A 27,850-nucleotide genomic window follows, 5' to 3' on the forward strand; every position below is an offset into this window, starting at 1 on the left:
CCCGTCCCACGCCTCCGCGCTTCACGAGCCCTTCACGCCTCTCCCCGCAGCGCGCCGCCTCTCGCGCCGTCTCTGCTTCCATCCTGCGGCGTGCGTCATCCGTCTTCATTCGACCGCGGATCGCGGGCTTCTGTGGATACCTGCACTGCGGTTCCTGCAGCTGCGCTCTCACTGTCAGCCCTCGCCTTTGACCTCCTGCATGATTCCAAAGAGTCTCTGCGTTTTTATCTGTCCCGCTGTCCCTGATCCTGACCCACGCCTCTCCTTTCCTCTCTTCTGCTATCTTCTCCTCTCTTCTCGTCTCTTTCCTTGTTCTTCCTCCTCTTTTGTTTGGTTTTGGCCCTCATTTTTACCGCTCGTTCTTTCCCTCCTCCACTCCTCTTTTCTCCCTCCTCCTCTGTCTCATTCCTTTGACCTCTGACCCATCCCGGCCCTCTTCCCTGTCCTTCCCCGGACGCCACCCCGCCCCCCATCTCCCCCACTGGCTCCCTGGCCCCGCCCAGCTCCTATGGAGATGTCCACAGTGGCTTTTGACCTTGACCCCCTCGACCTGGAGGCGGAGGAGGCCGCAGAGCCCCCGGCAGACCCCCACTCCCCCAGGGCCAGCGCGGGCAGCGTCACGTCCCCCCAGGCTAACGCTCACCGCCTCCCTTTCTTTAAGAAGGTAACGGCAGGGACCCCAGCGCTGAGGCTGCTGCTTCTACGTCCCCCCACCCCCCCCACCCCCCCTGCCTCCGCCCAACCTCCGTGCGCTAACACCCATCCTCAAATTAACCTCCCCCGGCACCTCACCTCCCGTCCTCTAACCCCCTCGCCCGGCCTCTGTCTCTGGTCACTATGGTAACGGTGAGCTGGGCCCGTGTGTGTGTGTGTTTATTGGGAGGGTTGAGCTGGCTGGTTGGCACTCAGTCTACACACCTCCACATACCTCCACAGTGCAGCGGTGTGGCGGTAGAATAAATAATGTTTACGGGAGCGAGCGTAAAAGATGGAGGCTGTATTTCCTATGTATATGCCACTTGAGCGAGAGGAACGGAGCTCGGAGGGTGACAGGCTCCTCCCCTCTGCTCCTGGCTCCGCCCACGCTCCCTAGTTCCCGCTGCGTCTCTGCGGGGCTCCTGCCACCAGCTCACCCCTTTCCCGATGCCCCTGGTCCTGACCTGTCAATAACAAACGTGCTCTGTGTTCTTGTGTTTTTCTGTTGTCGTTTTCTTTTGCGCCCTCTCGCTGGGGCTTTGTGTGCCGGGTGATAGGTGGCCCAGCTAAACAGAAACAGAAGTCGGTGAGTGCCTGCTGGTTATTTTCTTTTACGAGTTCCGAGCCCTCGCGCCGTTTCCGACGTGGCTGCGGTCGCTGGGGGGGGCGGGGGGGTGGGGGTCTCACGCTGGCGGGTGAAAGCCAATGAGAGGGCGCCGGGTCGCCGTTAGGGCGGGGGAAGAGCGAGAGGCGCACACGCTCACTGAAACGTTTCCGCGGCGGCGGATTTAGCTTACCGCCGGACGGCCTTGGGCAGACACGCTGGCACAATACGGGTGCTGCCGGGGGCCGGCTTTATCCAGAACGTGCAGAGCCCTCTCTCTCGTCTGCAGTACCATCACATAAACTAAAAACTAAACACAAAAAAAACCTCAAAAAAATACACCCGCAAAGCTTCCTTTCTCCTAACCTGCCAGCGAGCAAATCAGAAAGGAAGGGCATGGAGACAGTCTCCCCTATACACTTATTCATACTAAACGCTACCATAAAACCAAGGTAGCTGTTTTATATTGTATATAAAAAAACTATAATTTAAACACTGCGAGGCATTGAAAGTGCCAGAGATTATTCTTTTGAATACGAGGCCAGAATACAGAACAATTCATTTCGTAGTCGGAAAAAACGGACCGCATATAGTTATGACACTCATGCCGCATCAATCTCTGAACCCGTATTCAAATGAGGAGAGGTGCGATTGTGAAGGGGTTCATTTTTCACTGGTTCGGCTCTGTGCCTCGCGAGCCCCTTCCTGTGTTAGTGTACCTGACGCAGTGTGAGGATTGGGCTCTAAATTGTCTCCTGAGCACCGTCTCATTGGTTTTCACCCCCCCCCGACTCGCTGAGATATGAGAGGGTAGATGTCTGTGTGAAATATGGCGAGACTCAAATCAGACAGACTAGAATCTCATCTGCTGCTAGCGTTAGGGACAGATGGAGCAGTAGCCGCATATATTATTGTTTGTGCTATCGCTATTGTTTGTTTATGCTATCGTTTCATTTAAATGTTGCTCTTAACAATTGACTTCACGTACTGCAGACATATGTAGGTCAGACCGGGGTCAAATACGTATTTGTTTTGGATTCAAATACTTTTCTACGCTTTACTGATCTTGTCTGGTGTATTGGAACCAATGAAATACTCTCAAAAAGTGCAAACCCCCGCCTTCTGGTCATATTGGCAGGTTTAATTACGCCAGGCAAGATCAATAGAGCACGGAAAAGTATCTGAATCTAAAACAAATACGTATTTGACCCAGGTCTGATGTAGTCATTGTGATGTGTCAGTCACAGCCAGGTGTCTTAACAGTGCCTGGTTTCCTATTTGAGGTGTATAAAATTGAATGCTGGGATAGCTCAGTACAGCGGCTCGGCGTGCTCCTGCTTTCAGAGCCAGGCTGTGGAACTGCGGCCAGGAACATTGTGATGTAAGGCTGTGGCCGGACAGGGGGAGGGTACGCGCGCATTAATAACTCTGCCGTTCCGCTGCGCCGCGCTGCGGCATCGCCATCAACCTTAATTATGACTGCAGAGAAATCGAGCCCGGGTCCGCACAAGCTGGACCCCTGAGCTTTTAACGAGCAGGCGGATGAGCAACGCAACAGACCGAAGCCCAGCAGTTTGCCTACTGTGAAAGGGGGGGAGTGGTCGTTAGTTTAACGTTGGTTTAACGTTAGTTTAACGCTGCGGCTACAGCAGCACGCCCAGTGTACCGTAGCGTTCCTGCATGTGGCTTCCCGTCTCTCTCCGCCCTGGTGTCTCACCCTCTCCTCCTTCCCCCTCCTCCCCTCTTTCCGTGTCCCGGGCCCAGATGGAGCATGTCCCCCCCTACGACGTGGTGCCTTCCATGAGACCCATCATCCTGGTGGGGCCTTCACTCAAGGGCTATGAGGTAACCGACCCCCGCGCCACTCCGCCGGGCCGCTGGGTGACTCAGCGGTATACGCGGCTCATGGACGTCCAGCACATCGCTGTAGTGTGGATTTTTGTCTGATTTCCCTCCCTCCGGTATCCCTCCTTTCCACCCGTCCCTCTGCTTTCTCACCTGCTTCACCTGAGGCAGCTTGGTCTTGTAAATGATGAATACCAGTAGACCTTCTGAACGGTCACTTTCCAGTAGAATGCTGACGAGGGTAGTAAGGAGTGAGCTTCGCTAAAGGATAATTGACAGAAAAAAATTCTGAAAATTTGAATCACACAAATTGGTGGCGTTACCTTTAACAACCTTAAACATACAGTCTCGTAGAATATCTTTTCTTTTCTCTCATATCGGTGCTGTGCTAGGTTATATGGAGAGGCTAGGTGACACAGAATCATAGCTTTTTGACAGGAGTTCTCCAAGGGTCTGTTTTTAACGCCTTCCCGATTTCCCTGTACGCAGCATGGCTTGGGTCTGTTTATTCTCAGGGCTTTTCTTATCGTCGGTATACTGAGGATGCCAAAACACTTTTTCTTCTTTCCTCCCTCTGACAGAGGATATGATTGCGCATCACAGACCGCCTCAACTCAAATGAAAAATGCTCAAATTAAAATGGCACCCGAAACCCAGCCTCTCCATAGCCGAGCCGCATCGTATTTCTGTACGCAAAGATTTCATTTCCATTGTCTCGCAGACTGTTTTGATCTACGCGGCTGTCTGCCCAGTCTCTTTGTTCTGGCTAATCTGTAAATCTGTGAGCCGCACTGGAAAAAGAGTGAATATGAATTTGAATGAACGTGCCATGTTTCCTTCAGTGTAAATTATCTCCAGACTGCTGTCAGGCTGTGCTAGCTAACGGTGTTCTCTTTGACTCCCCCCCCCCCCCTCCCCTTCCAGGTCACTGACATGATGCAGAAGGCACTCTTCGATTTTCTCAAACACAAATTCGAGGGCAGGTGAGACACTCCGGCTCCGGAAACGCTAACGATAACCGCGGTCGTTTTGCCGAACGTAACGGCGGGGAAGAGGCGAAGCCGAGGAGCCGATAATGAAATCCTCGCGCTTCTGACGCGGCCCGACCGTCGCCGCGGTTGTGACGTGCGTGCGAGCGCTGAAGCAGATGCTGTGTTTTTTTTGGGTTTTTTTTGCGGCGGCAGGATATCCATCACGCGGGTGACGGCGGACATCTCCCTGGCCAAGCGCTCCGTCCTCAACAACCCCAGCAAGCACACCATCATCGAGCGCTCCAGCACCCGATCCAGCCTGGGTAAGAGCGACGGCCGCAGGGACACACGCCGGCTGGACCGCGAAACGCACGCGCGCACACACGCGCACACACGCACGTATACACACACAGACACACACGCTCACGCACACCAGGGCAGGAACTCAAACCCACAGTGTGTCCCCTTTGTCTTTGTTCCTGTCTGTCAGTTTGTCTGTCCCCATCAGGAAGCAAAGACCTTCAACGCCTCACACGTATTCTGTGTCCCATATATCTCCCCTTGGATTTCTAGCAGATTAATGCAAATAAGCTACTTAGCCCAGTGGTTAATGAGCAGTGCTAATGAACGCTGACCTTTTGGTCCCTTGTCAAGTTGTGAGGGTATATCCAATCAGAAAAAACTCAAAACTCAGAGGCAGCTTATGAAAGTTCAAAAAGGGGTTTTATTGGCCCAAATCCAAAGTACATGTACAGTGTGTCCAAAAATGCTAATGCAATCAAAAAGGAAGAAAAAGATAAATGGGGGGAAAAGAGCGAAAACTAGGACGCTAAAGGTTCTTAGCATCTCAGCAGCATTGCCTGCGCACCAGCAGAACCAAAAAATATAGGACTCCCTGTATGTTATGTAGAACGTTTCCAAATTTTCGAAGATTCCTGAAATTAATGCCATGTTTCTAAAATGCTACGCTATAATGCCTAAACGTCAGAAAAATGATTTTAATGGCATTTGTATAAACCTTATACTCTACCCCCTTCTACTTGCCAACCACTCCTTGTAAGCTCCTACATGTCCCATAATTCCTGGGCTCTGGTGAAAGTGCATATCAGCATCCATACATTTTGTGCTGGTACCACGCATTTTCACATCGCGAGAGTCGTGCTGTTTACCGGTGCACGTCTGGCAAACGGCAATCTTACGAGGAAATGCCGTGCCAGTTAGCGCAGGCCTCACGAGCACACCTGCCAGTGTGCCATGAGAGTATGACTTTTCATGATCCACTATTTATATTGGATGGATATCCTTGTAAGGACAGAGAAGGCATTCATTAGGACAATGCGTTAAGAACACATACGTATGCATACATTTTAACAGATGCATGCAAGCCACAAAATCCCCATGCTAACAGATCGTTGATGTAGGTATGTGTGCATATGAATATGTGCAGTTATTTACTGGACCGTAAAACAAGTGTGAAAACCATTACAGCAGATGATGTCCTAATCTGCACTTAAATACTTAGAATAGAGTTTTCCCCTCTTATTTTATATTCCCATTTTTCTAAGTAAAAAACATATTTGCTGAAATTCAGTAAAAGTGTTTAACGTCACTTCTTTTCTGTCGCTCTGTGAAACTTCATTCCAAATGGTTCTGTTTCTCTTTTTAGCGCGGCGGCGTTAGCTAGTACATTTGCTTTGTGTCCCTGTGTCTGTGAAGAGCTGTTTAGAAGGAGAGTCCTGTATTTGGGGTGAGGTAAAACGAGGGCAGGGTCTGCTTTGTGCAGCCTCTGTGGCTGAGTGTAGGCTGTGCTTGTGTGCGGGAGGGTACTGGTACATCGTGTCCTGGCTCCCCCGAGCCTCGTACGCGGGCGCCAGCGTTAGCTGTGTCTCTGATCTGCTCACAGAACCGGCGGCTAAGGCTACGTCACGAGCGTCGCTCGCTCGTCCGTCAGCCTCGTTTAAAACAAAACTGCCGCTAAAGTAAAAAAAGGTACAAAATTCTGGATATCCTCAGCCAATTACGGTAGGAGGTATTCGCGGCTTGCGCAATTAGATCCTGAAATAGGTAACGGGTAAGAGGCGTTAATGACTGCTCCTTTCCTAGCGTCATGTTTGCGTGCATCGTCGTATTCACCAGAGACGCTCACGGGCTATGAAAGGATAGTTGATTTCATTAGCGTAGCGGCACGTCCTTGATTACCGCCATTGAGCAGATCCCCTGACGTCAGATGGAAAAGGGGCCGGCGGTTACGTTCTGGAGCAGGCTCGGCGGGAGAGGTTTCCGTGGCAGCAGACTGCCGTTTATGCCGAATCAATACGTCCCCTTTGGTGTTCATTGATCCCTCCCTGTATCCGGGTTTGTTGCTGCTGTTAAGTGCTGGGGTCAGCGTCTCGTACAGCCCGGTCGCTGGCGGTGAAGGTAAAACAAATAGCAGGACCGTGTAGCCAGATAGGGAAGGATAGGTCAGTGAGTTCAGCTGGCGTCTGGACCTCCTCTCTCTGACTGTCTTGAGTCTGATATGGCCTCTTGTCTTTCTTTCATTCTGTCTTTCCCTTTCCGGCTCCTCCCTCCTTCCATGCTCTCCCTCACTGTCTTGACTCAGACGTACTGGGTACGTATCTCTTCCACTTGCAAGAACTCGAGCCCCTCTTCTTTCCCCTTGACCGCAACCCAGCCGCCCGTCCCGTCTGTCTGTCCCATCCGTCCGCCGGTCCCTCTGTCTGCTTGCCTATCCCGACTCATCTCTCTGTCCACTTGCTTGTGTGAGAGCTCTAATATGCCTGTTGCTTGCCAAACAAATGAAAGCAAATAACCAGAGTAACGTGCGGCTCCATAGTCGTCTGGTGTCCGTGGTTCAGAAGGCGCAGGTTGCTAGGTGACGACGGCGGAGAGCGCCGCAGAAACTGGGCTGGTCTGCACTGTCCGCGGTGCGGGGAGGGGCTGGTCACGTGACCGCGGCCTGTGACCCAGAATCCCTTTCCCAGTGAGGACCAGGCCAATTTCTTCCCGAGCGCTGGCTGCTTCTGCCTCCCCGGTAATAACGGTTGTTAAAATCGCATTCAGTGCCCATGCAGGACGGCGCTCATTCAGCCCAGGCACTCTTAATGCTTTCTACATGAGCACTGACCGTAGAGAACAGAATGTTCCGAGGCTTCACAGTGCCAGGCAGAGATGCCTGCCGTCGTGACCGCCATCACGGTCCAAAAAACCTAGAGCTGTCAAAGCCAGAGTTATCAATGACTGAACCACACGGTAAATACATCCATAATGGAAGAACCAGATACTCAAATACATATTTTCATACCACGCTGTTTTCTGAATTGTACTGTTCTGAAGAAGGTTGAGATGACCTGCATGATTCATTTGAAGCCATTGGTATTTGCTATCAGAAAGCTTCCGGTATGCTCTGTCATGACAGTGAAGGTAGACTCTGCCTTGAAGCAGCTTGTGTAGATTATCATGAAGCTTCTGATATACTCTGTCATGGAGCTGCCAATAGTCTTTGTCATGACAGTGAGTGAAGTTATACACCGCCATGAGGCAAGAAGTGTACATTATCATGAAGCTGCTGGTATACTATATCATGGACTTTTATTGTGACATTGCAGTTATGCACGTTGTTATGAGGTCCTTTATGTAAAAGTGGTATACCCAGCTGTATTGTGTATCTGGTGGTTCTGTTTGGGTCTGCCCATGCTAGAGTTGTGTGTGAACCCACGAACGGCTTTCCTCTCCCAACACCACTGTAAAAAGCGACCAGCCAGGCCCGACCCTGCTGATCATTGGGAATTTAATAGCTCGCACTGCCCGGACAGCAGATTCCAAAAAGCGATCTCCCGGCTTGTCGAGACCCAGCCCCCGAAACAGGACGCGCTCCGCGGCGGGCTGTGCCTCGTTCAAGTTCCGGACGGACTCTGCTTCGGAAATCTCCGGAAGGGGCTTCCTGTGAGCCGCTGGGAGTGCGAGTGAAGAAACCAAACGCGGAGAAGTGAACGATTGTGTGGGGAGGACACAGCGTATCCCTGTCACTTGGTTGATATTCATTTGCAGGCGCTCGACGAAAGATTCACACTCAAAAGAGCTATTGAAGGGAGGGGCGATAGCCTTGCACGCTGATACGCATCAATGACTTCACTAGAACAGTGCTTCTGCTGTCTGCATTAAAGGGCCTGTCATGGTGCGCATTGAGTTGCCTATTTCATGTGGAAATATGCAAGCTGGTTTTAAAAGATGTCTGTGAAGGCTTCAAAAAGATAAAAGAATAAAAACTGTAGTCACAATCAAAGTAGTTTATTAAGTTATTGTCGTTAATTGTTCAATCAGTGTTGTACATCTCTTCTGACCAGGACTTTAATATGGCAGCAGAGGTAAAGTTTTTCACAGTTCTACTTTGTAACTTTATTTCTTTCAGGTCCAAAAGAAACTCGCGTATCAACAGAACATACATTTTCACACACAATGTGTGCATTAATGGTGCAGAAAAAAAAATAATTTCCGGGTGGTTAAATAGCAGCACGGCCGGGCAGAACAGCTCTGTTCTCTAGCTAAACAGAGCCGACACTCTGGTGAATCTGAAATCGGCCATTACATTACATGCAGTTGTTACTCATAATGTTCCAACCCTGCAGCTAAACGATATTACTGTTGACACAATTTCCCTCTTCCATTCTGAGAAGAGATTTCGTGAATAGCAGCAGATTGTTCTGAAAGGTATATATTTAACTCATATGGCCAATTTTCACTGTTGTCAATTCAGACGTTAATGTACGTGTTCAGGCGCGTGGTTTTGGAATCATGTTAATCTATCGAAAATGGCAATTTAAAAATGAATCTTTATCGTAATATTTTCTGAATGTATGTGATGATGAATGCATCTTTATTTTTACATACGTAAAATTGCGCAAAGTAGAAGTGCGAGGCTGAGTGTATCTCAAATGATTAATGAGCCCCCAGTGCCTCGTGCAGTGCGCTACTCCAGTGTCTTAAGCTGTGCTATAAAGAGGCAAAGTGCAGGCTGATTTATATTCAGCCAACTCTATCCCGGAGAATCAAATCAATGATCTGCAGATGAATGACGAGCCGCGACTACGATGGACTCGTACTCTGCCCACAGATTGGAACTGAGGCGCGGATCGTGGCTCGCCAAGGGAGACCAGCTTCCCGTAGGCTGATGAGCGGCGCTGTGCCGGTTAGCGCGTAACGTTACCGCATAGATACCGGAATAAATTTGTGCTCCCGAGCCGGTCAGGCTGCAGCAACGATACCGCGCTCGTTTTGGTATTCCCCGTCAGTGCAAGTCTGAGGTTCTCCCATGTCAGGGTTGTTTTCTCGCCAGCTTGCTCCCCCTGCGTGACTCCGGTCGCTAGCTGCTGTCGCTGCAGTTCCGTTTTGGGCTCGGATTTATCCATGTGAGCGCAGGCTGCAATGGCCCATTTAAAATGTTTTCTCCCCGCCTCTCTCAAGCGCTTGGCATTCCGCGCGAAGTGCAATCTCCTAAAGCAGATATAGCTGCGGAATGCTTTAAGAAATGCGCGTCATCTGATAAATAAATCGCTTTCAGGTTTTTTTGCTTCATTTCTGAGTTTACCCATTTAAAACAGAACAGATTCTCACACTGGTTATATTTACTTCTCTCCTTTGATGTATGATTGTGTGGATTTGTGTTCGTTAACGAGTTAACAGACCCGTGGCCGCTGCTAACATCTGGGAATGTTGAGCCTTTGTAGCAATAGGGCATGAGACAGAATCTGAATGCTTAGAATGTGATTCTTTTAAAAATTAATTTTGGATGCAGATACATTTTTGGTTCATCTCGCTTTGCTGTGCCATGAGGCTGATTTATACTAACTGATTTTGGGTTGTGTTCGCATAAGAGATTGCTGTGTTTGACATATTATGATGATAGGCCACTCCACAAAGGAATAGCCTATCATATTCTGAAAATCATTCAAAGATGATTTTGAATGATTTCGACAATATGAAGATTTTTTTTTTTAAATCCACGCTCATCAGAATGCTCACAAAGTGATGGTGGTAAGCTTCCCTCAAGGAGATAATGAGTCTCTTTGGATGAGGATTTTGATTTGGGACCATTTTCTTGTCGGCCCCTGTGGCAGGCTCTGCCCTGAGGTCCACTGTTTCCCATCTTAGACTCATTGGCAAAGAGGGAAGATTGCTGCTTCTCCTCAGACCAGACCCCAAACTCGGCAGCATGCCACGGACGCCGGCAGCAGGCTGGTGTGTGGGTTTACCTCAGTGTTCAGCCTGAGGACCCATCCCCGAAACCCCCAAACCCCAGTCCCCCCCCCCAGAGTTAACCTCCTCTCCGCCCGGTGTCACCCCCCCCCCCCCCACAGCCGAGGTGCAGAGCGAGATCGAGCGCATCTTCGAGCTGGCGCGCACCCTGCAGCTGGTGGCCCTGGACGCCGACACCATCAATCACCCGTCCCAGCTGACGAAAACCTCGCTGGCCCCCATCATCGTCTACATCAAGATCGCCTCCCCCAAGGTAATGCCCTCTCGCCTCGCCCTGCCAGTCGTGAGGGGTGGGTGCATCCCGGGTTTTCCCTGTCTCGGGCTTCAGCTCTTCCGTCACCCGTTCGTGTGTTGATCCGCCTCAGCTGTGCTTCCTAAGCACAGCTGCCACTTTCATGTTACATGTACCTCCATCCAGCACTTACATTGTACTTTGTATCATTATCTTGATCTAACTTGTCATGTCTCCTTGTTTGACTTGGCATAGGTTAGGTCAGAATAATGTTTACTGCGTGAACTGGACTTAATGTGTTCATGGCTACGAATAACTGAGTATTGTATCTTATTGTACCTGTGTTTTGCAGTTTTTACAATGACCTTCGGGATGCACTTATTGTACGTTGCTTTGGATAAAAGCGTCTGCCAAATAAATGTAATGTAATGTAAAAGACTACCTCCTCCTCCTCTCCAGGTTCTCCAGAGGCTCATCAAGTCTCGGGGAAAGTCTCAGGCCAAGCACCTCAATGTCCAGATGGTGGCTGCTGATAAACTGGCCCAGTGCCCCCCGGTGAGTTCTCACTCCACTCCACAAGAGACCCCACTCCACATTTGTGACCAAACGACAAAACTATGTATGGCATCGGTGACCAAAACTGTTCCTGGAGATTCATTGTCCTGTAGGTTTTCACTCCAACCCTAGAAAAGCCACTCCTCACTCCTCAACAGCGAGAGAGTTTGTCCCAAAAGTAATCCCAAGTTAGGGTTGAAATGAAATCCTACAGGATGGTAGATCTCCAGGAACAGGGTTGTTTACCTCTGAAGTATACTGATAAGTCTTAACAGACTGATCACTAACTCGAGTACTGAGCAACTGAAGACCTGGACAGAGAACACAATCACATTTTGGAGCCATGAAGTATCATCAGATGCAACCACTCAGATCAAACAACAGATAAATATTGAATAAAATCTAAACAAGTGAAGGACTTGTTTATGGCTTCTTTCACAAACCATGAGCAGTAGTTTGTCTTTGTTTGTAGTGTGTGGCATGTCCAGAGAATATCTAAGCAACAGTAATCTGAGCCCTGCTGTAGACATAGGACATACTCTACATGAATATGCAGAAATATACTTTATATTCTAGATCATTCTGCGCCCAGTTGTTGAGCCTTTTGGGTGTTCCGTTGTCTCAACGTTCCAGGAGCTCTTTGACATCATACTGGATGAGAACCAGCTGGAGGACGCCTGCGAGCACCTGGCCGACTACCTGGAGGCCTACTGGAAAGCCACCCACCCGCCCAGCAGCAACCCCCCCAACCCGCTGCTCAACCGCACCATGGCGACGGCCGCCCTGGCCGCCTCCCCCGAGCCCGTCTCCAACCTGCAGGTACAGGTGCTCACCTCGCTGCGCCGCAACCTGGAGCTGTGGCCCGGCCTGGAGGGGCCCGAGGGCCCCAGCGACAAGGCGAGGGAGGCGGAGCACGCCCTGTAGAGGCGGGGCCCAAACGGACGGGCTGCCCCCCGCTCGGCTGCCCGGGCCCCGGAGCCTCCCGCCCCGGTGAGCAGCTGGGCTCAGCGAAAGAGGAGGGTGCGGACGCGTTGGGACAGGAAGACGCGCTCAGACTGTCGGGTCACAGAGCGGTGCGACGGCTCACCGTGGACTCACAGCATACAAAACAGCCGCGTGTGCACCCATAACACCTGCTCATTAAGACCCGCCGGACTTGCATCGTTACAATAAAAGCTTGCTGCATTCATTCACTCACACATACACACGCGCTCATGCGGAAACATAAACTCCTAGTTCCTTTGGACAATTTGCCTGGCTTCTCCGTAAGTGGGAGCGGCTGGTTCACTTGGAGCCAGTGCCAATCAGCAGTACCTGAGGCACTTTGCGACGGTTTTCAGGATGATAAATTGTGTTTGCCTTGTAATTCATCTTGGACTCTTAATAATCCCAAGGCCTGCTCATTATCAGTGGATTTGGCCCGGTTTCAGCCAGCTCCCCCTATTTACTGCGACAGAGAAGGAGACACAGGCGCCCTTGATCCAGTCCGGCCGCACCCCCCCCCCCCAGTCTTTTTTCGGCTGGGCCGCGTTGCCGAAGCGACTTCCCTCCCCCGTGTCACCGTGGCGCCTGTCCCTAGCAACGGAGGGAGCCGGCTCAGCCGCCGCGCGGACGTACGCGGCGTCGAGGCCGCGCTTCCTCTCCGTCGGACCGCGGAAAGGCGGGGCATGACTAACAAGAATGTCCTGTTTAATTAATTCCACGTCGCCAAGCTAAACAGGAAGAGGCGGACGATCCGAGATGTTGTCTGCGCGATCCTAGGCAGCTCGGTATCTGCCAAATGCGCTCAGATTAAATCAGGCAAAGGGAGTGCTGAGCATCTGAAGGTTAAGCATTTGGCTTTATGCTAATTCACTGTAAACCAGCAATTACTTATCCCCGGCTTCATTGTATTTTGTGTATTTTCATGTATTTTCATCAGAACTGCAAAGTTAGAACTTAACTGAACTTATTATAACTAAATGAAGGGCACACGGTCACTCAATAGCGAGGCGTGGGCTGTAGTCTTTAAATTGAAAGTGCACTTTCGCCATTTTGGAATATAAAATAGTCTCACTTACTGTCAGAATGAGTTTTATTATGTAAAACACCTCAGAACTGTACTGTGTTGTAAGTAGTTCTGATGTTAAAAATCTTTGCTGTAACGGACTTTGGGGTTCACATCTACCTCAACAGATATGATGTGTGCAGCTTCAGTTCACTAACCCCTGTAATGCTAAGTGGTGAACTTTGACCTTTTATCAGTTCAGTGTGGCCGTCTTTATTTACTTGTTGGATAATGTCTTCCTTCAGGCATTTATTTATTTATTGGCTTGATTAATAGGTATGCCCTCGACATCTTAAACAAAGAATGTACAGTAATTATGTTCCGTGTTTCAGGTAGTTGGGGTTTTGTTTTCGGACTTGCTGAAATAGGAGAATTGCCTGCGGGTTGCTGCTGAGTTCCTTTAACGGCTGCATGTCTCACTTTGTGTGCGGAGTGCCATGCATCTTCCGGAACAGTTTCATGGTTGCCCCGGGCGTTTTAACTCTTAACAAATGGGGAAACTGCAGACGTAACATTTGTAATTCAGCTTGGTTGCAAGCTGGTGAGATTTCAATTGAGCCCATGCCTTGCAATAGAAGTTGAGCCCAAGATGTTGACGTGTTTAGTGAATGGAAGGAGCAGCGCCCTTCTGTGGGGTGGGGGGGGTTCTCCCTGTCTGAGGGGCTCCTCACTGTCCCCTCGGCATATGGTGGGGGGCACATGCATGGGGACACTGGGGGAAGGAGCTTTTCCCTCTCAGAGCTTTTATTCACCTGCACGCCAGACCCCTAGTTCCTCTGAGGAAGTCACGGCGAAGGTTTTCGTGACAGCGAGTGGCCTTTCAGCCCTAAAAGCCACGCGGGCCTCGTGCTTGTGTTTAATCTTCTGTCCTGTCCCTTGTTCGCTTTGGGACCACAGTGTGTAGTTCTGTATTTCAGTGCCGCAGCCCAGCTAAAACATCACGTCCCCTTTGCTCTAAATCAGCTATGGCGAAGCGTCTCTGCTCCCTTCTGCACTGGCACATGAACTCTCGTCTGAAATGGGTGTTCGCATGAAGGGCGGATTGGTTTGATTGTTTTGTGTTCAGAGTTTGACGTGTGTGTTTTTTTATGTGTAACCCATTAGCCGACGCTAACCCCTGACTAACCGCCTGCGCCTGGCCTGTCGCTTGTGTCTTTGCATGGTGTGTGACGCGGCGCGGCGGGGGACAGGGGCCGTACCTGGCGCACGGGGAGCAGAAGCGGGACGGGCCGCTGTCGGAGCGCACCGGGCTCCAGGACTACCAGAGCGACCTGGACGGGAAGCAGCAGCAGCAGCAGCAGCTACAGCAGCAGCAGCAGCAGCAGCAGGTCTACCTGCGAGCCTCGAGGGGCGGGTCCCGCGGGGGGCGGGGCCTCTCCCGCCAGGACACCTTCGACTCGGAGACGCAGGGCAGCCGGGACTCGGCCTACACGGAGGCGGGCGACTCCTGCATGGACATCGAGACGGACCCCTACGAGGAGCCCGAGCCCTACCGCGGCGGGGGCAGCCGCCTGCACCTGAGCCACGCCCATGGGCGCCAGGCGTCCTGGGAGGACGAGGGGGCGGAGCCGGACCAGGAGAACCTCAACCGCCCGCCCACGCAGGAGCAGCACGCCCGGACCAGGCAGAGAGAGAGGTACTGCCCGGACCCCGGCGACACTAGCTCCGCCCTGGGCCGCAACAAGAACCAGGAGGACTGGGGGAACGTCTACATCCGCTGAACGCGCCATCGGCTGAGAGGCTAACTGACAGACAAAGAGTGTGTGTGAGTGTATGTGTATGTGTGTGTGTGTGTGTGTCTGGGTTGGTGAAGTTTAGTTTACGGTGGAAGTGTGGCTTAAAGAGAAAAAAAAAACAATTTCAACAGTTACACAATTAGACTAAAATTTAATGTCAGTATCCATTCTTTTATAAACACACAGAACTACTGCCAGACACCAATGCTATTAAGATATTTGATGGATTGATATAGTCCATTTTAGAGACATCTGAAAGCATTGAGTCACAAGTCTTTTAGCGCTGCTTGAGTCCTTTCCCTGGCACAGAGGCCCATGGCAGGTAGTCACTTCGGCAGCATTAGCACCTGCAGTTCCTGCTTTATTAGCATTAGCACCCCCACTGCTGCAGTTCCTGCTTTATTAGCATTAGCACCCCCACTGCTGCAGTTCCTGCTTTATTAGCATTAGCACCCCCACTGCTGCAGTTCCTGCTTTATTAGCATTAGCACCCCTACTGCTGCAGTTCCTGCTTTATTAGCATTAGCACCCCCACTGCTGCAGTTCCTGCTTTATTAGCATTAGCACCCCACTGCTGCAGTTCCTGCTTTATTAGCATTAGCACCCACTGCTGCAGTTCCTGCTTTATTAGCATTAGCACCCACTGCTGCAGTTCCTGCTTTATTAGCATTAGCACCCCTACTGCTGCAGTTCCTGCTTTATTAGCATTAGCACCCCCACTGCTGCAGTTCCTGCTTTATTAGCATTAGCACCCCCACTGCTGCAGTTCCTGCTTTATTAGCATTAGCGCCCCCACTGCTGCAGTTCCTGCTTTATTAGCATTAGCACCTGTTCCGTTGCAGTAGCCCTCTGTGGTAGATTGCAAAAATGGTTGCAGCTGTAGGGAAAGGGGTGTGTGTCTGTCAGCTCCTGACAGGGTTGACTGTCCTGCGTACAGTGACAGGATTCATTCAGCACCTACAGGCCCCTTCTTCTGCCCTTAGACTCCCTTAAAGTCAGTCTTATTTAGCGAATGCATTTTTATCTTAAACCTCAAAGTTGTTTGCTCTCCTTTGACCTGTCAACCAGCTCAATAGCTTATATAGCAGGTGCTGTCCTGGTTGGTCGTCATTGGTACCTGCCTGTGCCAGTCCATCCCTGCCTTCTGCTCGCTTGGTGCGTGACGTTACGCGTGCCAAAGGCTCGGTTTAACCGCACGGGCGCCGCTCTCGGGGGAGCGTCCTATTTAAGCCCCGCCCACAGCCTCTAATCCCCACCCAGTCCCGAGTGACGAAACGTTCTCACCCTCCTGCGCCCCCGCGCTGCTTCCGCTCTTCGGCCCGCACCGAGGTCGCGGGGGGTCGCCGAGGTCGGCGTTCCAGGCCGGATCGCACCCCCCCCCCCCCCCCGCCACCCGCCTCCGTGCCTGCCGCGTAGCCCGAGCGCCGGGCCCCTCCGATGACCCCCGGCTCCGCCCTTCTTTACCAGCTTCACGACTCCCTCCATCTTTTAATTCAGCGCCGAGCTGCAGGGAACAGAAAACATGACACCCCTGACTTTTTTCTTTTCTTTTTAACGACAGTAAACATGTGAATGTCTTTGGTTGACGGCCCCCCCGCTCGTACGTTCCCTTTTGAGCCCAGTCTACTTCTGTCAGTGCCTGCCTGTACAGGGGTTTCGCTTTCGTTATGCCTTTGAGTTTTAGTTTTTTTTTTAACTAATTTATTTTGTCTTCTAATGAAATGTTTAGCTCCGGCCCCAGTTGGGGGCAACGATAACTTTTTTTTTTCTGTGGATAAGCTGAAAACTGTCTTTTGCGTGTTTTACGAAGCAGAACAGGAAGTGTGTTCTGCGCCGCCCTGCTTGGAGAACACGGGAGGAGGGGGTCTACTCTTTGTGCCAACTTTTCGATGATGGTGATACAGGTGCCAACTTCACAGTGCCTCCGCGCCACACAGGGTAACCCAGCCGACACACAGGGAGCGGGCTTTCGACTCCACAGCCAGAGTACCCCACTACCCAAGAGCCCCATAGCCAGATTACGAGCAACCAGTGACTGCTTTCAAAGGGCTGTGCTAAAGCAGATTTTCATCACAGGGATACGATTGAAATGAACTTTGTGTGAACCAGGAGAAAACATAGGTAAATCTCGACAGGTTCTGTCCGCACGCATGTCTCTGAAAATTATTTGATTTGATGACTAATGGGTGTGTGACTACAGTCCTGGATCTCAGATCGTGCTTAACAGGTTTGGCGGCGCTCTTATCCTGCACGTCCTGAATTACATCCAGGAACCGGCATCCTTTCGGTTTGCGGTGAGCCGATTGGAGATGTTTTGTTGAGGAGTTTCAGCCGAAGTGGAAGTTTGCCTGCTGTGCTTCGAACAACCCTGTCAGAATGTAAATGGCAGCCGTCTCTTGTTATGTGAGCCTGGACAACCATCAGCAAGCGACGAAAACGTGAATGTCCACTCCAGCGCTCAAGGGCCTTCTACTTTACACCGATGGTTTGGTTTTAATGTATAATGCATCGTTCCTGAGGAGCTTCATTACTGGTAGCCACCTCAAGCACCTCAGGATTCAAGGCTTTTAAATTCCTTATTGCGTTACGATCCACTCTCACAATACACACTAATGACACGGGCAGTAACTAATGGGGACTAGGCATTAATGATGCCACAGGCACTAATGGGGACCTCTCTCATGGCAATGCGATTCCGCTTTATCTGTGTTGCTAATGTGATCTCAATTTGTATGAATGTGTGCCACTGCAGATATCTGTGAGTGGTGGTGTGGGATTGTATAAGCGGTGTGTGGGTGTGCGGTTAGCAGCCATGAGAGAAGGGGAGGGGGGGGGGGGGGGGGGTAAGCAAGCCTCTGTATGAGAGTGGATTCCAGCTGCCATTCTGAAGGGTTTAAAAAAAAAAAAAATGAGGTACAGCCACTGTAAAGCTACAAAGAAAGAAACAGTTCATGTTCATTTGGAAATGAGCTTTTTAGCTATATCTGATACAATGCATCAGATTTCTATTTTCTGAAATTTATGTGGAAAATTTTACAATGTCCCCAACAAATAAACTGAATGAAGACAGACCTAGAAATAACAGAAAACAGCAAGACCTGTCTGCGGTTGAAGATTCCAGGGTCTGTAGGATAGTGAAGTGGGACGTACAAAGTGTGATGACGTATATCCCTGTGCTGTGGTGAGCAGGTTTCGAGAGCTCTGCGCCCACCTCCATTGAGGTCGCCCATCATAAACTCGGGCGCCAACTCCTCCCTCATCCTCTGTCTCCATGACAACTGCCCTATAGGCCCCTCTCATTTTGAACTACAGTGGGCGGGGTTTAGCGCGAGCTCTCCCCCGTCCCCGCCCTTAAGATTCCTGCCTCGGCTCCCGAGACCTGCGTGCATAGCCTGTCAGTCACTTTATCTTTGATTGGATAAATCTAATTAGTGTTTAATATCCAAATGATTTTATTTGAAGATGTTTGGAGTGGAGTTATTGCTTTTTCCTTTTTCGACATTTCGACACTCTTAATCAGTAACATGGTGGTGTATAGAAAAAAAAAAAGCCAAGCCTTTCGATGGCCCTGTGTGTTTTGTATCGTGTCTTAACTGTTTCAGTGTGCGCATAGGCAGATGTTGCTTTTTCTTAAGATTAGTACTGTACGCAGTCGGTTGAATAAGTGCCTGTATTTGTGGTGATGACTTAAAGATAGAGGCCAGTGGTCATTATGTTTACTGCTCTTTAATTCAGACACTCTCCCACTGACAGAACTTTCCACCCCTGGCTGTGCGGCCCCATTAATCTGGCAGATTTAATTATTCTGCGATAGCGCAGAGGAACAAAGTGCAGGATAAGCGGAGAGTGGGACGATTTCATGTTTCGGTGGTCGAACTTGGGAGTCTTAAGGCGTAGGTTTAGTTTCGCTTGTTTAATTTGCGACGGGCACATCTTACAGCTGTCCACAGTGCTGTCCACTAGACTGGGCTGTATGGACGTGTGAACGCCTGACGTGTTCTAGGCGTTTCCCTGCGTTCGGGCAGGTCAGGCGTCGTGCACATGCGTACAGATGTAAGCACTTACCATCCCATTCAGTCTCCTTGTGAGTACTTACATCTGCATGCAAGTGCATTACACCTGACCCATTTTGGGCGTTTCCCTGTTTGTACGGTTCAGGCGCGGTGCACATGCGTACAGATGTCAGTAATTATCCGCCGTCACCACTCTCAGGCTCACCCACCCCGGTGTCAGTCGCTCCCGAGCGGGAGAAACCCGTCAGTCGCTCGGCCTGCGCCTTGTCTTTCCGTTTCTGCGTGTGTCTCAGAAGCTCCAGCGGTCTCTCTCTTGTGCCAACATCGCCAACGGCGCCACACCACACCGCTGGCGTGCCCCCTTGTGCCAACTCCTCTCACGCATCCTCCGCGCAAATTCTCTTGAAATGCAGAAGATTGGCCTCGTCTTGCGCAGCGTGTCTTCCGAAAGGTACCTGGTTTTTAATGAGCTTCTCAACGCGCTGTCGTCGAGGAGTAAGACGAGGGAAGGCGAAGCGGGGTGTCTGCAGATTTTAATGAGCTTCTTCGTGGCATGAGGAGTGCTTTTGTTAAATATGGCAAGAACATTTTTGATAGGCTACACAGAAAGCAGGCCCACGGGTTAGATGGAAAGAAGATGACTTTGTTCTTTTGACAGAAAACATTTTCCCTCACTTGCTAGCCATGATTGGCCTTAAGTGATTGTATTGCTCTGGTTGCAAAATTTACATTTTCTTATGTACTACTGATCTGAAATAATGTACAGGAGTTGGTGTATTTCACTTTTTTGTAAGTAAAAAAAATATATATATATATTTGTGCCTGATTGAAATCAAAATGGTTTTCAAAGCTGTACTGGCACCACATTATTATTTATGTATCTTTGTTATGTCACTTAATTTTTAAAGCATAAATGTGAACAGTTGCCTGGCCACATATAGCATATGACGTCATTATTATTATTATTATTATTATTATTATTATTATTATTAATAATGCTAGTTCTGTGGATTTAATGATTTTTTTTTTTTACTTTATTTTATTTTTTTAATTGGGGCTACAGCAAACAGCTGCCTTGTGGTTTACAGCTCAGCCTGCCTCGCTCTCTGTCCTTCTCTTAACTCATCGAGGTTCATCTTCGCTCGTGCCAGTTTTGTCTGCCTGCTGCTGTAACTTTGCACACTGGAGAAAAGACGTGCTTCAGCTGACGCTGAGGGGCTGGGGCAGACCTCAGATCAGTCCTGCAGGCCTGCACACTGTCAGGAGACGTCTCTCACCCCTGACCTCAGATCAGTCCCGCAGGCCTGCACACTGTCTGGAGACGTCTCTCACCCCTGACCTCAGATCAGTCCTGCAGGCCTGCACACTGTCTGGCCAGTTACTGCCCACCTGCAGCTAACAGATTGAACACCTTTATTTACCTTTTGCTTACCATTTTAAGGTAAGTTACCAGGATGCAGAATGTCTGGCTCCCTTCTATCTTTCCTGTGTGGTCCTCTGTGAGGCCAGTTTATTAAGTTCATTTGCCCACACAGCATGCATCATACCTTGCTGTTTGCTCACCCACGTTTATTTCTTCTGGAATTATGTAATTCTTAATATTTTGTGCTCTTATTCATCCTGAGTGATTTATTTATTTTTATCCAGGGCACTCTGGGTTTTTTTTTATTTGAGAGCATGTACTCCCTTTGCTGTCTCATTTGACAGAGACAGAACTGGTCTGAGGTCACCGCCCAGCCCCTTACCAAATGCTCGGGGACAAGATTTTACAAGAAAATAACGTCTATGTTTTACATCCTGTGACTTTATTATTGCTGGTGTAAACTACTGAGTCACATATATAAATATGAATATATATAAATACAAAAAATATGGTTTTATTTAAATGAAAAATATGAATGATTGCTTTTATGATGCTATTCGGTTTTCTTTGGGAATGTTAGAAAAAGCTTCAGTGTTTGTACAATATTCCTAATTTATTGAAATGGTAACTGTATAAAACATGGTAATAGATATTTTCTGATTGTATAAAAGAAAAAAAGTAGCATGTTTTCAGTCTGTCTCTTGCAGGGAAGTTCAGGAACAAAATCCAACTATTTATGATAATGTTTTTTAAGACATATATACAGAGAGAGAGATAGAGAGAGAGATCAGCGTGACCACTCTAACCCTGTTTGAAAAAATGTTGATCAAAAAATTATTGTGTCCTTTTATTAAAAATGTGACGTTTGAGTAAACTTCCTCTGCGTGCAAGGCTGTCTCATTTTTTGTCTCACAACAGCGTTCTCACGCCTCTCTGCACAGTGATATCTGTTAACACAATGCATCATAGTTTCATATTCGTCATGTGAAACGAGTGTGTGGAATGTTTCTTAATTGATATCTCTTTTTTAAAAAACCTTGCCACGGACCTTTTACATTACAGGTGGATTCACAGAAGAAACTGATGGGAAGGTTCCAGCCGTAGTTGGGTCCTAATTTTTTTGTCTTGCAAGCTAAACCGTTTAAATGTTAGTTTTTCCCCTTTATAAATTCAGATATCTGAAAATACCGTAGACAATGTTTGTCCACTTGGAAACATTGCATATTACTTTTAAATAGTCAAAGCACTGACACTGGAACGTGATAAATTGAAGGTAGCCCGCATTCCAACATGATATTTGCTATGCATCTAATCATACGGTGAATTTAAACACAGCATTTTGCAATCGAGATTGCCCCCGAGATGATTTTATTTTGTTGTTATTTCTGTTTTTTTTTAAAATTATTTCTCAATTCACTATTCCTGGCACAGCAAAAGCATGGCATTGCGTTAGAAATTTTCTGAATTTAAATTAGCCACAAGGCTGTATACAGAACTGTGAACGCAGTACTGAGACATACCTCGGTCTAGGATTGCCGGAAAGGACCTGGTCCCTTACGTCATTTCAACGTCATTATTCACGTTCTAAAAAGTATCAGTTGCGTTCCAAATGAATTCTATTGATCTGCCTTGTTCTCTTACGTGAGCGTTTGGAATCTCTGAACAAGAAAGTGCTTGACAAGCTTATACGTTCCTGCCGCTCCCTCAATTGTTTCTTTTGTTTTGATCACACACCCCTTGCTAATTTAGTAATGCTTTGCCATTTAGCCAGCTAGTACTTGTAGTACTTTACTTTAGAAACAGGAGCAAAATGGGAGTGTGACGTTAGTGAGCGAGTTAGCTTAATTTTCATAAGTATTTTTTTAAAGCGTTTTAGAAAACTTTATATTTTAAATTATATTTCGTATTCGTTTCTCGCAGACATAAACATCTGGATACTGGAAAATACCCAAGCCTCAAAACATTCTGTACTGGATACGGTCAACCATCGGACACCGTTGCTCAGTTATCAAGCCTCTTACTTGGCTTGATTACTACCTGGCTTTGTTAGTCGCATTTGACATCAGCTTCACCGCTGCTGGGAATGGGGTTGCTCTTCGCGAAGCTAATGACAGTTTTCGGTGACAGGCGTAAGAGTTTTTTCCTCTTTGTTCCTTTCTTTTTATTCAGTCATTTGTGTTCCACGACATGGTGTGGCTTGAATAGCTCATAGGCTTGCTATCTGCAAAGGATAACCGATTTGAATCCTTGCTCAGAATATACGTTATTGTTGACGGTTCTACTGGAAATTAAGCTTGCGAGTTAACGTTAGCTAGCTAACTCGTTGTGCTATTGTGCTAAAGAACACACAGGTTAGCTTGCGAGCTGTTGGTAACGGTGCGTGTATTTCTGCTGCAAGCTAACTAACGTAGCTACCGTATTAAGTTATATTCATGCCATTAGCTAACGTTGAGTTAGCTTGTATAATTGAATTATACGTACAACGTTACTGGCAGCCGAGTGCTTGCCTAATTGTTGCCCAGCAAGTTCAGAAAGCTTGTCACTGTTGTTTTCGTTATCACCACGAGTGAACGGAATAGTTACTTTTTATTGTAAATTTTATTATTGGTGTTAAAAAAAATGTTTTTAACTGTCCCTTAATGTCCCTTAAAGCTGTGGCTTGCCTTGGGGTGTTAAGGATGAATGCGTTCTGAAGAAACTTCTCTTCCAGTTACGCACGTTTCCTGTACAATCGGGTGCGCAATCGGGTGTCATTACAGTATTATAGTTAATTGACAGAGTTGAGCATCCTGCACTCTGATTTGTTATAATAGAAACCGCAAGAGTTGGAAACAACAAAACATTGCAAAACATTTCATGTTTCATGTAATCATGTAAGTGGACAAAAATAAAATACTTGGTCTTGTATACTTGTTCTAGAATCTTTCATTTAATACTTTTACCATGGTATTAAATAAGAACTGCATTAGTGTACTCTTAAGGGTCAAAATGTATCAAGTGTGTAGGTGAACATTGGCGATGAACTGTCAGAGAAATTGTGGAGATTGCCATTGGAATCCTTTTTTGGTCTGTAAGGTGGGAAGCAAGTGCTCTCTGTGTTTGTGATTCGGAACACAGGGCAATGAAGTGTGGATGAATGTTTGTTGCAGCGCTCCATTTGCTGTGTGATCCCTTTTCTCAAAACCTAAGCCTTGCAGATGGTGCCGTTTTGTAATGGCATGATGGAGGTGGGGTCAAGGGTCAAGTGTCACAGTTCCACAGTGACCTCTGACTGAGACTCAGCTGCCTACAGCAGTAACAGAAGGTGCTCCAGGGCTTCTGCGCATGCTGAATGCATTGTGCAGCCTTCACTCTCTCCATCTGTCCAAAGTTCATGCAGAGAACGGAATGGGAGGCATCCTTTCCCATGGGCCTCCTTGTGTGTGTTCATATCCTTTCTTCCTCTTTCCACAGAGCACAAGGTCATCATTGTGGGCCTGGACAATGCAGGGAAGACCACCATCCTCTACCAATTGTACGTGTTCTGCACAAGTGTTCTCCCAGGCACTGCCATCAGATAAGAGCATGGCTGTCGACTGAACAGAGAAAAATTATTTTTAAAAGTCCATTAAAAAATGACCGTGTGAGCTCCCGGAAGGACGCCTTTAAAATCCACAGCTTGCTACGTTCGGGCTGGACTGTACAGCTGTTCACCGCGTTCTTCCCATGCAGCCTGGCGAAGGAGGCAGTGCACACGTCCCCCACCGTCGGCAGCAACGTGGAGGAGATCTCCGTGCGGAAGACCCGCTTTCTGGTGTGGGATATCGGCGGGCAGGAGAGTCTGAGGGCCAGCTGGAACTCCTATTACTGCGACACCGAGGTGCCGTTTTCCCGTCCCGCTCGTATATCTGCCGTGTCCCGCCTCACCCAGTCGAGCTTCGGATTTCAATTGCAGAACGCGTTCGAGGGGCTCTCAATGTTACGAGTTCTGTGCAGTTTCGCCGACCCGTGTAGCCCGCCGGTTTTCTCGTGCGACGAGACTGAGCTCTCGAAGTTACCATCGCGATCGGCGTGTGCTGTTCAGCGATGTGTTTCTTTCTTCAAAAACGGATGTCATTTCTCACCTTCGTTGTTTATCGGCTGCTTTACCGCAGAAAGTTGTTGATGAAAATGAGGCTATTTGTGGACTTCTAAGAAAACTAGGCCTACATAATTTCCTCTGTTGCCTACGTCCAACAGTGTGTTCTGAATGCCAGGGAATTGGCTTAATGTTATTTTATATGCATATTATTTTAATGACCTTAAACTTAAACATTTTTGAGGCTTGGGCCTGTCTAAAGTGGGAATAAGTTGTATTGCGCACACGCTTGGATACTGTATATCTGGTTCAGTGTTTATGGAGGGTTAAACTGGACATTTTAATGACTCTGTTGAGGTTAGTTTCCTTAGGAAACGTGAATGCAGTGGCTTGTTCTCGGGGAAGGGAAGGCATATACCGTATTTTAAGATTGTTGTATACCTTCTGCTTCTTGCAGACGTGGTGGAGTTAGGTTAGGTAATGGTGAACAGCTTGGTATATGGCGCGTGGTAAACACGGTTGAGCAATGCGTATCGGCAGGCAGAGAGACAGGAAGCACCTGGGCCAGCTTGTGGTGAAAGGGGCACCAAGGCAGGCTGTGATGTCACCTCTGATCACACGCTTTGCAGCATGCTGTGAATGTACGTCAGAGCATGGCATGGGGCATTATGAATTGCTGTTAATTGTTCTCTCTGCATAATTCTGCAGTTCCTGTTTAGCCGTATGTTTCACTAAAACTAACACGTTTGTTTTTTTCTCCATTTTACTGATGTGTTATTTTGCCTTGGTTCCAAAGGCTGAGCATAGTCAGTTGGCCTCAGTAGCATTCAGTGTTCTCAGTTCCCCCTTTGTGACTGGTTTTGTTTTATTTTTTATTTTTTGGAACCATATTTTTCAATGAATCAAATCTTGGAGCTAAGCAGGGGAAATTAAATAAAATGTAAAAAATGATTTCCTTGTCGGCATAAAATACTGTGGAATGTAACTGTACATTTAAAACATGTACAAAATGGTGTGATAAGCATTTCATTGTTGGCTGACATCTGCTAACAAGCTGTACTGTTACTGGACATATGACAAATCTACTTTAATTCGATTTGATTTGTGTAGGATCAGTATTTGATTAGCAGTACTTTTTTTTGTATTTGCCTGGTTTCTCTTGGCTCTGGTTTTCTCACGTTGCCTGTCTCCCAGATTGTGATTCTTGTGGTGGACAGCACCGACCGGGAGCGCCTCACGTTGACCAGAGAGGAGCTGCATCGCATGCTGGCTCACGAGGTGACCACCAGAGGGCGCTAATAGTCAGCCATCTACACAGCGTATCTGATGGGCATACTTGAATGTACACACATTGAAATATGCTAGAATCACTTCCTGTTCCTGGTGCTGTTTTAATGCATTAACTGCCTATTTGCTCTTACACAGTACATTACATAAGGATATGAAGGAATGTAGACCTACGCATGTCAAAACATATGAATGTTTTTGTGCATTGCTTTTTTATTGCTTAATTGTGAGGAGGATACAGTTAAACATAATCAGTTATGATATTGCACTTTGATGTGTTTCTTGAAATTATTGGGCGGTGTTACCAGCTTAAAATCTTTTTGTCCAGCACTTCTTGTATGGATTGCTGCCCATTTGCATGTTGATGTGTAAAATATATAGCCTGCACAAACTGTTGTGGGGATATATGTAAGCATATATATATGTTGTTGTGTGGACCCAACAGGACCTGCAGAATGCGGCAGTCCTGGTCCTGGCTAACAAGCAGGATGTAAAGGACTCCATGACGGCGGCAGAGATTTCCCAGTGCCTGACGCTGAGCGCCATCACAGGCCACCCCTGGCACATCCAGGCGTGCTGCGCCCTCACCGGGGAGGGGTGAGTGTCCCTGCGCCCCCGCGCTGGGCTTTCATTGGCTCCGGATGAGCGCCGCGGAGCGCTAACGGCCCTGTCCCGTTTCCTCCCTCCAGCCTCCCCGCCAGTCTCGACTGGATGAGGTCTCACGTGCTGGCCAGCTGAGGCCCCTCCTCCTGACCATGCGGATGCAGACGGGGCTTGCCGGCACTACTTTCCGCAGCCTCGTCACAACCGCTCGGAAGGCAGCACTGCGGTCACGGATCCATGAGCAAGACCAGCTAACTTGGGGGCACCACCTTCTCCAGTTTTCAGGCCCTGAGCTGCGCTGGCTCCCAGGGCGCTCCCAGCTCCCAGCAGCCCGGGGGCACTCCCAGCTCAGCTGTTGGCGCGACACCCAGTTTGGCACGGAGGAGAGGGAAGGACTGGTCGAGGATCCCTTGCGCCCACAGCCTTAACTACACCTGCGTGTCTCCACTCTGTCAGCCCTCATCTGTCTGCCAGCCCTGTACAACCCTGTCTGGGTGCCACATGCAGCAGCGGACATGCCTTAGCAACAGCGATAGCAACAGCAGTGCCTGTCTGCCTGGGTGGCTGGCAGGAACTGGTCCGCGCAGCATTTTTTAAAAACCTGTCGTACTTTTTCGCATGCAAACCAGCAGCATTCCAACTGTTTACCTCCTCTCTCTCTCTCTCTTTCTCTCTCTCTCTCTCACTCTCAAAGTTAGTGATGGAAATATACTTGAACTATTTGTAACAGAAAAAACTAACTGAAAGTCATTTGATACAATGTTTGTGGTAACTTATAAAAATCTGGATATATCGGTATTTTATATTTGAACTACCTAATGTATTTTTATATGAAAATAAACTATTAATATGTTTTTACAACAAAAACAGAAAACGTTTGTCCTTCGTACTTGTGCAAAGGTTATACTAGCGCAAGTTGTTTTTACATTGCCACCATTTGCAGATAAACCATTGTGTATTAACACAAAAATCCCTGTCCATATTAATACCTATTCAACCAACTACATCTCCATGCACCAAATACATTTGAAAAGAGTTTTAGAATAGGCGGCGCATTTGCCCCTAAGATGTTTTTTATCTTGGTCTTAAAGCCTGGGGATGGGATTGCACCTAGCCACTGACCCCTAGTCACTCCAATGTTAAGACATAGGGACAGAAGTTCTAATCCAGGTACTGACAATCACTGAGCTACACTTTTTTTTTTTTTTTTTTTACTGTGGAAACTACATTGAGCATACTTCACAGGCAGCCTCCCATTGGTTAGGTCTATTGTGGCATTCGGTCATCTCGTAATGTCGAAAAAAATGCTGCCTTCGGTAGGTCTGGTGAAGTTGGGAAATAATAGCACGTGACTAAGTCGTATATACATTTGTTTGTTTTTTTTTTTTTTTCGAGTTGTCATCAGCGGCTAGTAAGTTCATCATGTGAATAATACATATGTCCGCTGAGATGTCAAGAACCCGGACCAATGAGACCGCCCACTGCAAGACGTAAATAATGGAAGCCAGGCATGACCTCTACTGTGTCTTGACATACAAAGACCATAGAGACATAAACCACCCGAAAACGGAATAGGTCTCATGCCC

The 27,850-nt window shown here is 48.3% G+C and overlaps 2 protein-coding genes across 5 annotated transcripts in view; both read left to right on the forward strand.

Moving 5' to 3' along the window:
* Positions 1–15,560, forward strand: part of LOC135247925 (voltage-dependent L-type calcium channel subunit beta-1-like) — a 49,911-nt gene extending 34,351 nt beyond the window's left edge. For 2 of the 4 annotated variants that reach the window (XM_064321911.1, XM_064321912.1), the window contains exons 6-13: positions 504–664; positions 3,065–3,145; positions 4,070–4,128; positions 4,330–4,439; positions 10,473–10,624; positions 11,063–11,158; positions 11,792–11,977; positions 14,396–15,560. In XM_064321911.1, coding sequence (XP_064177981.1) covers positions 504–664; positions 3,065–3,145; positions 4,070–4,128; positions 4,330–4,439; positions 10,473–10,624; positions 11,063–11,158; positions 11,792–11,977; positions 14,396–14,926 — 1,376 coding nt within the window. In that variant the 3' untranslated portion in view covers positions 14,927–15,560. Of the gene's footprint in view, positions 1–503; positions 665–1,253; positions 1,283–3,064; positions 3,146–4,069; positions 4,129–4,329; positions 4,440–10,472; positions 10,625–11,062; positions 11,159–11,791; positions 11,978–14,395 lie in introns of all 4 variants that reach the window. The other 2 variants (XM_064321909.1, XM_064321910.1) reach the window with 2 other exon arrangements.
* Positions 15,561–21,901: 6,341 nt separating this feature from the next.
* On the forward strand, positions 21,902–26,856 carry LOC135247927 (ADP-ribosylation factor-like protein 5C). Its single transcript, XM_064321913.1, has 6 exons — positions 21,902–22,446; positions 23,771–23,831; positions 24,029–24,176; positions 25,569–25,652; positions 26,107–26,258; positions 26,351–26,856. Exons 1-6 carry the CDS (start codon positions 22,401–22,403, stop codon positions 26,397–26,399), a joined length of 540 nt encoding a protein of 179 aa, XP_064177983.1. The 5' UTR covers positions 21,902–22,400; the 3' UTR covers positions 26,400–26,856.
* The last annotated feature ends 994 nt before the right edge of the window (positions 26,857–27,850 follow it).

This window comes from Anguilla rostrata, chromosome 2, assembly GCF_018555375.3.
Source record: "Anguilla rostrata isolate EN2019 chromosome 2, ASM1855537v3, whole genome shotgun sequence".
NCBI lineage: Eukaryota > Metazoa > Chordata > Actinopteri > Anguilliformes > Anguillidae > Anguilla > Anguilla rostrata.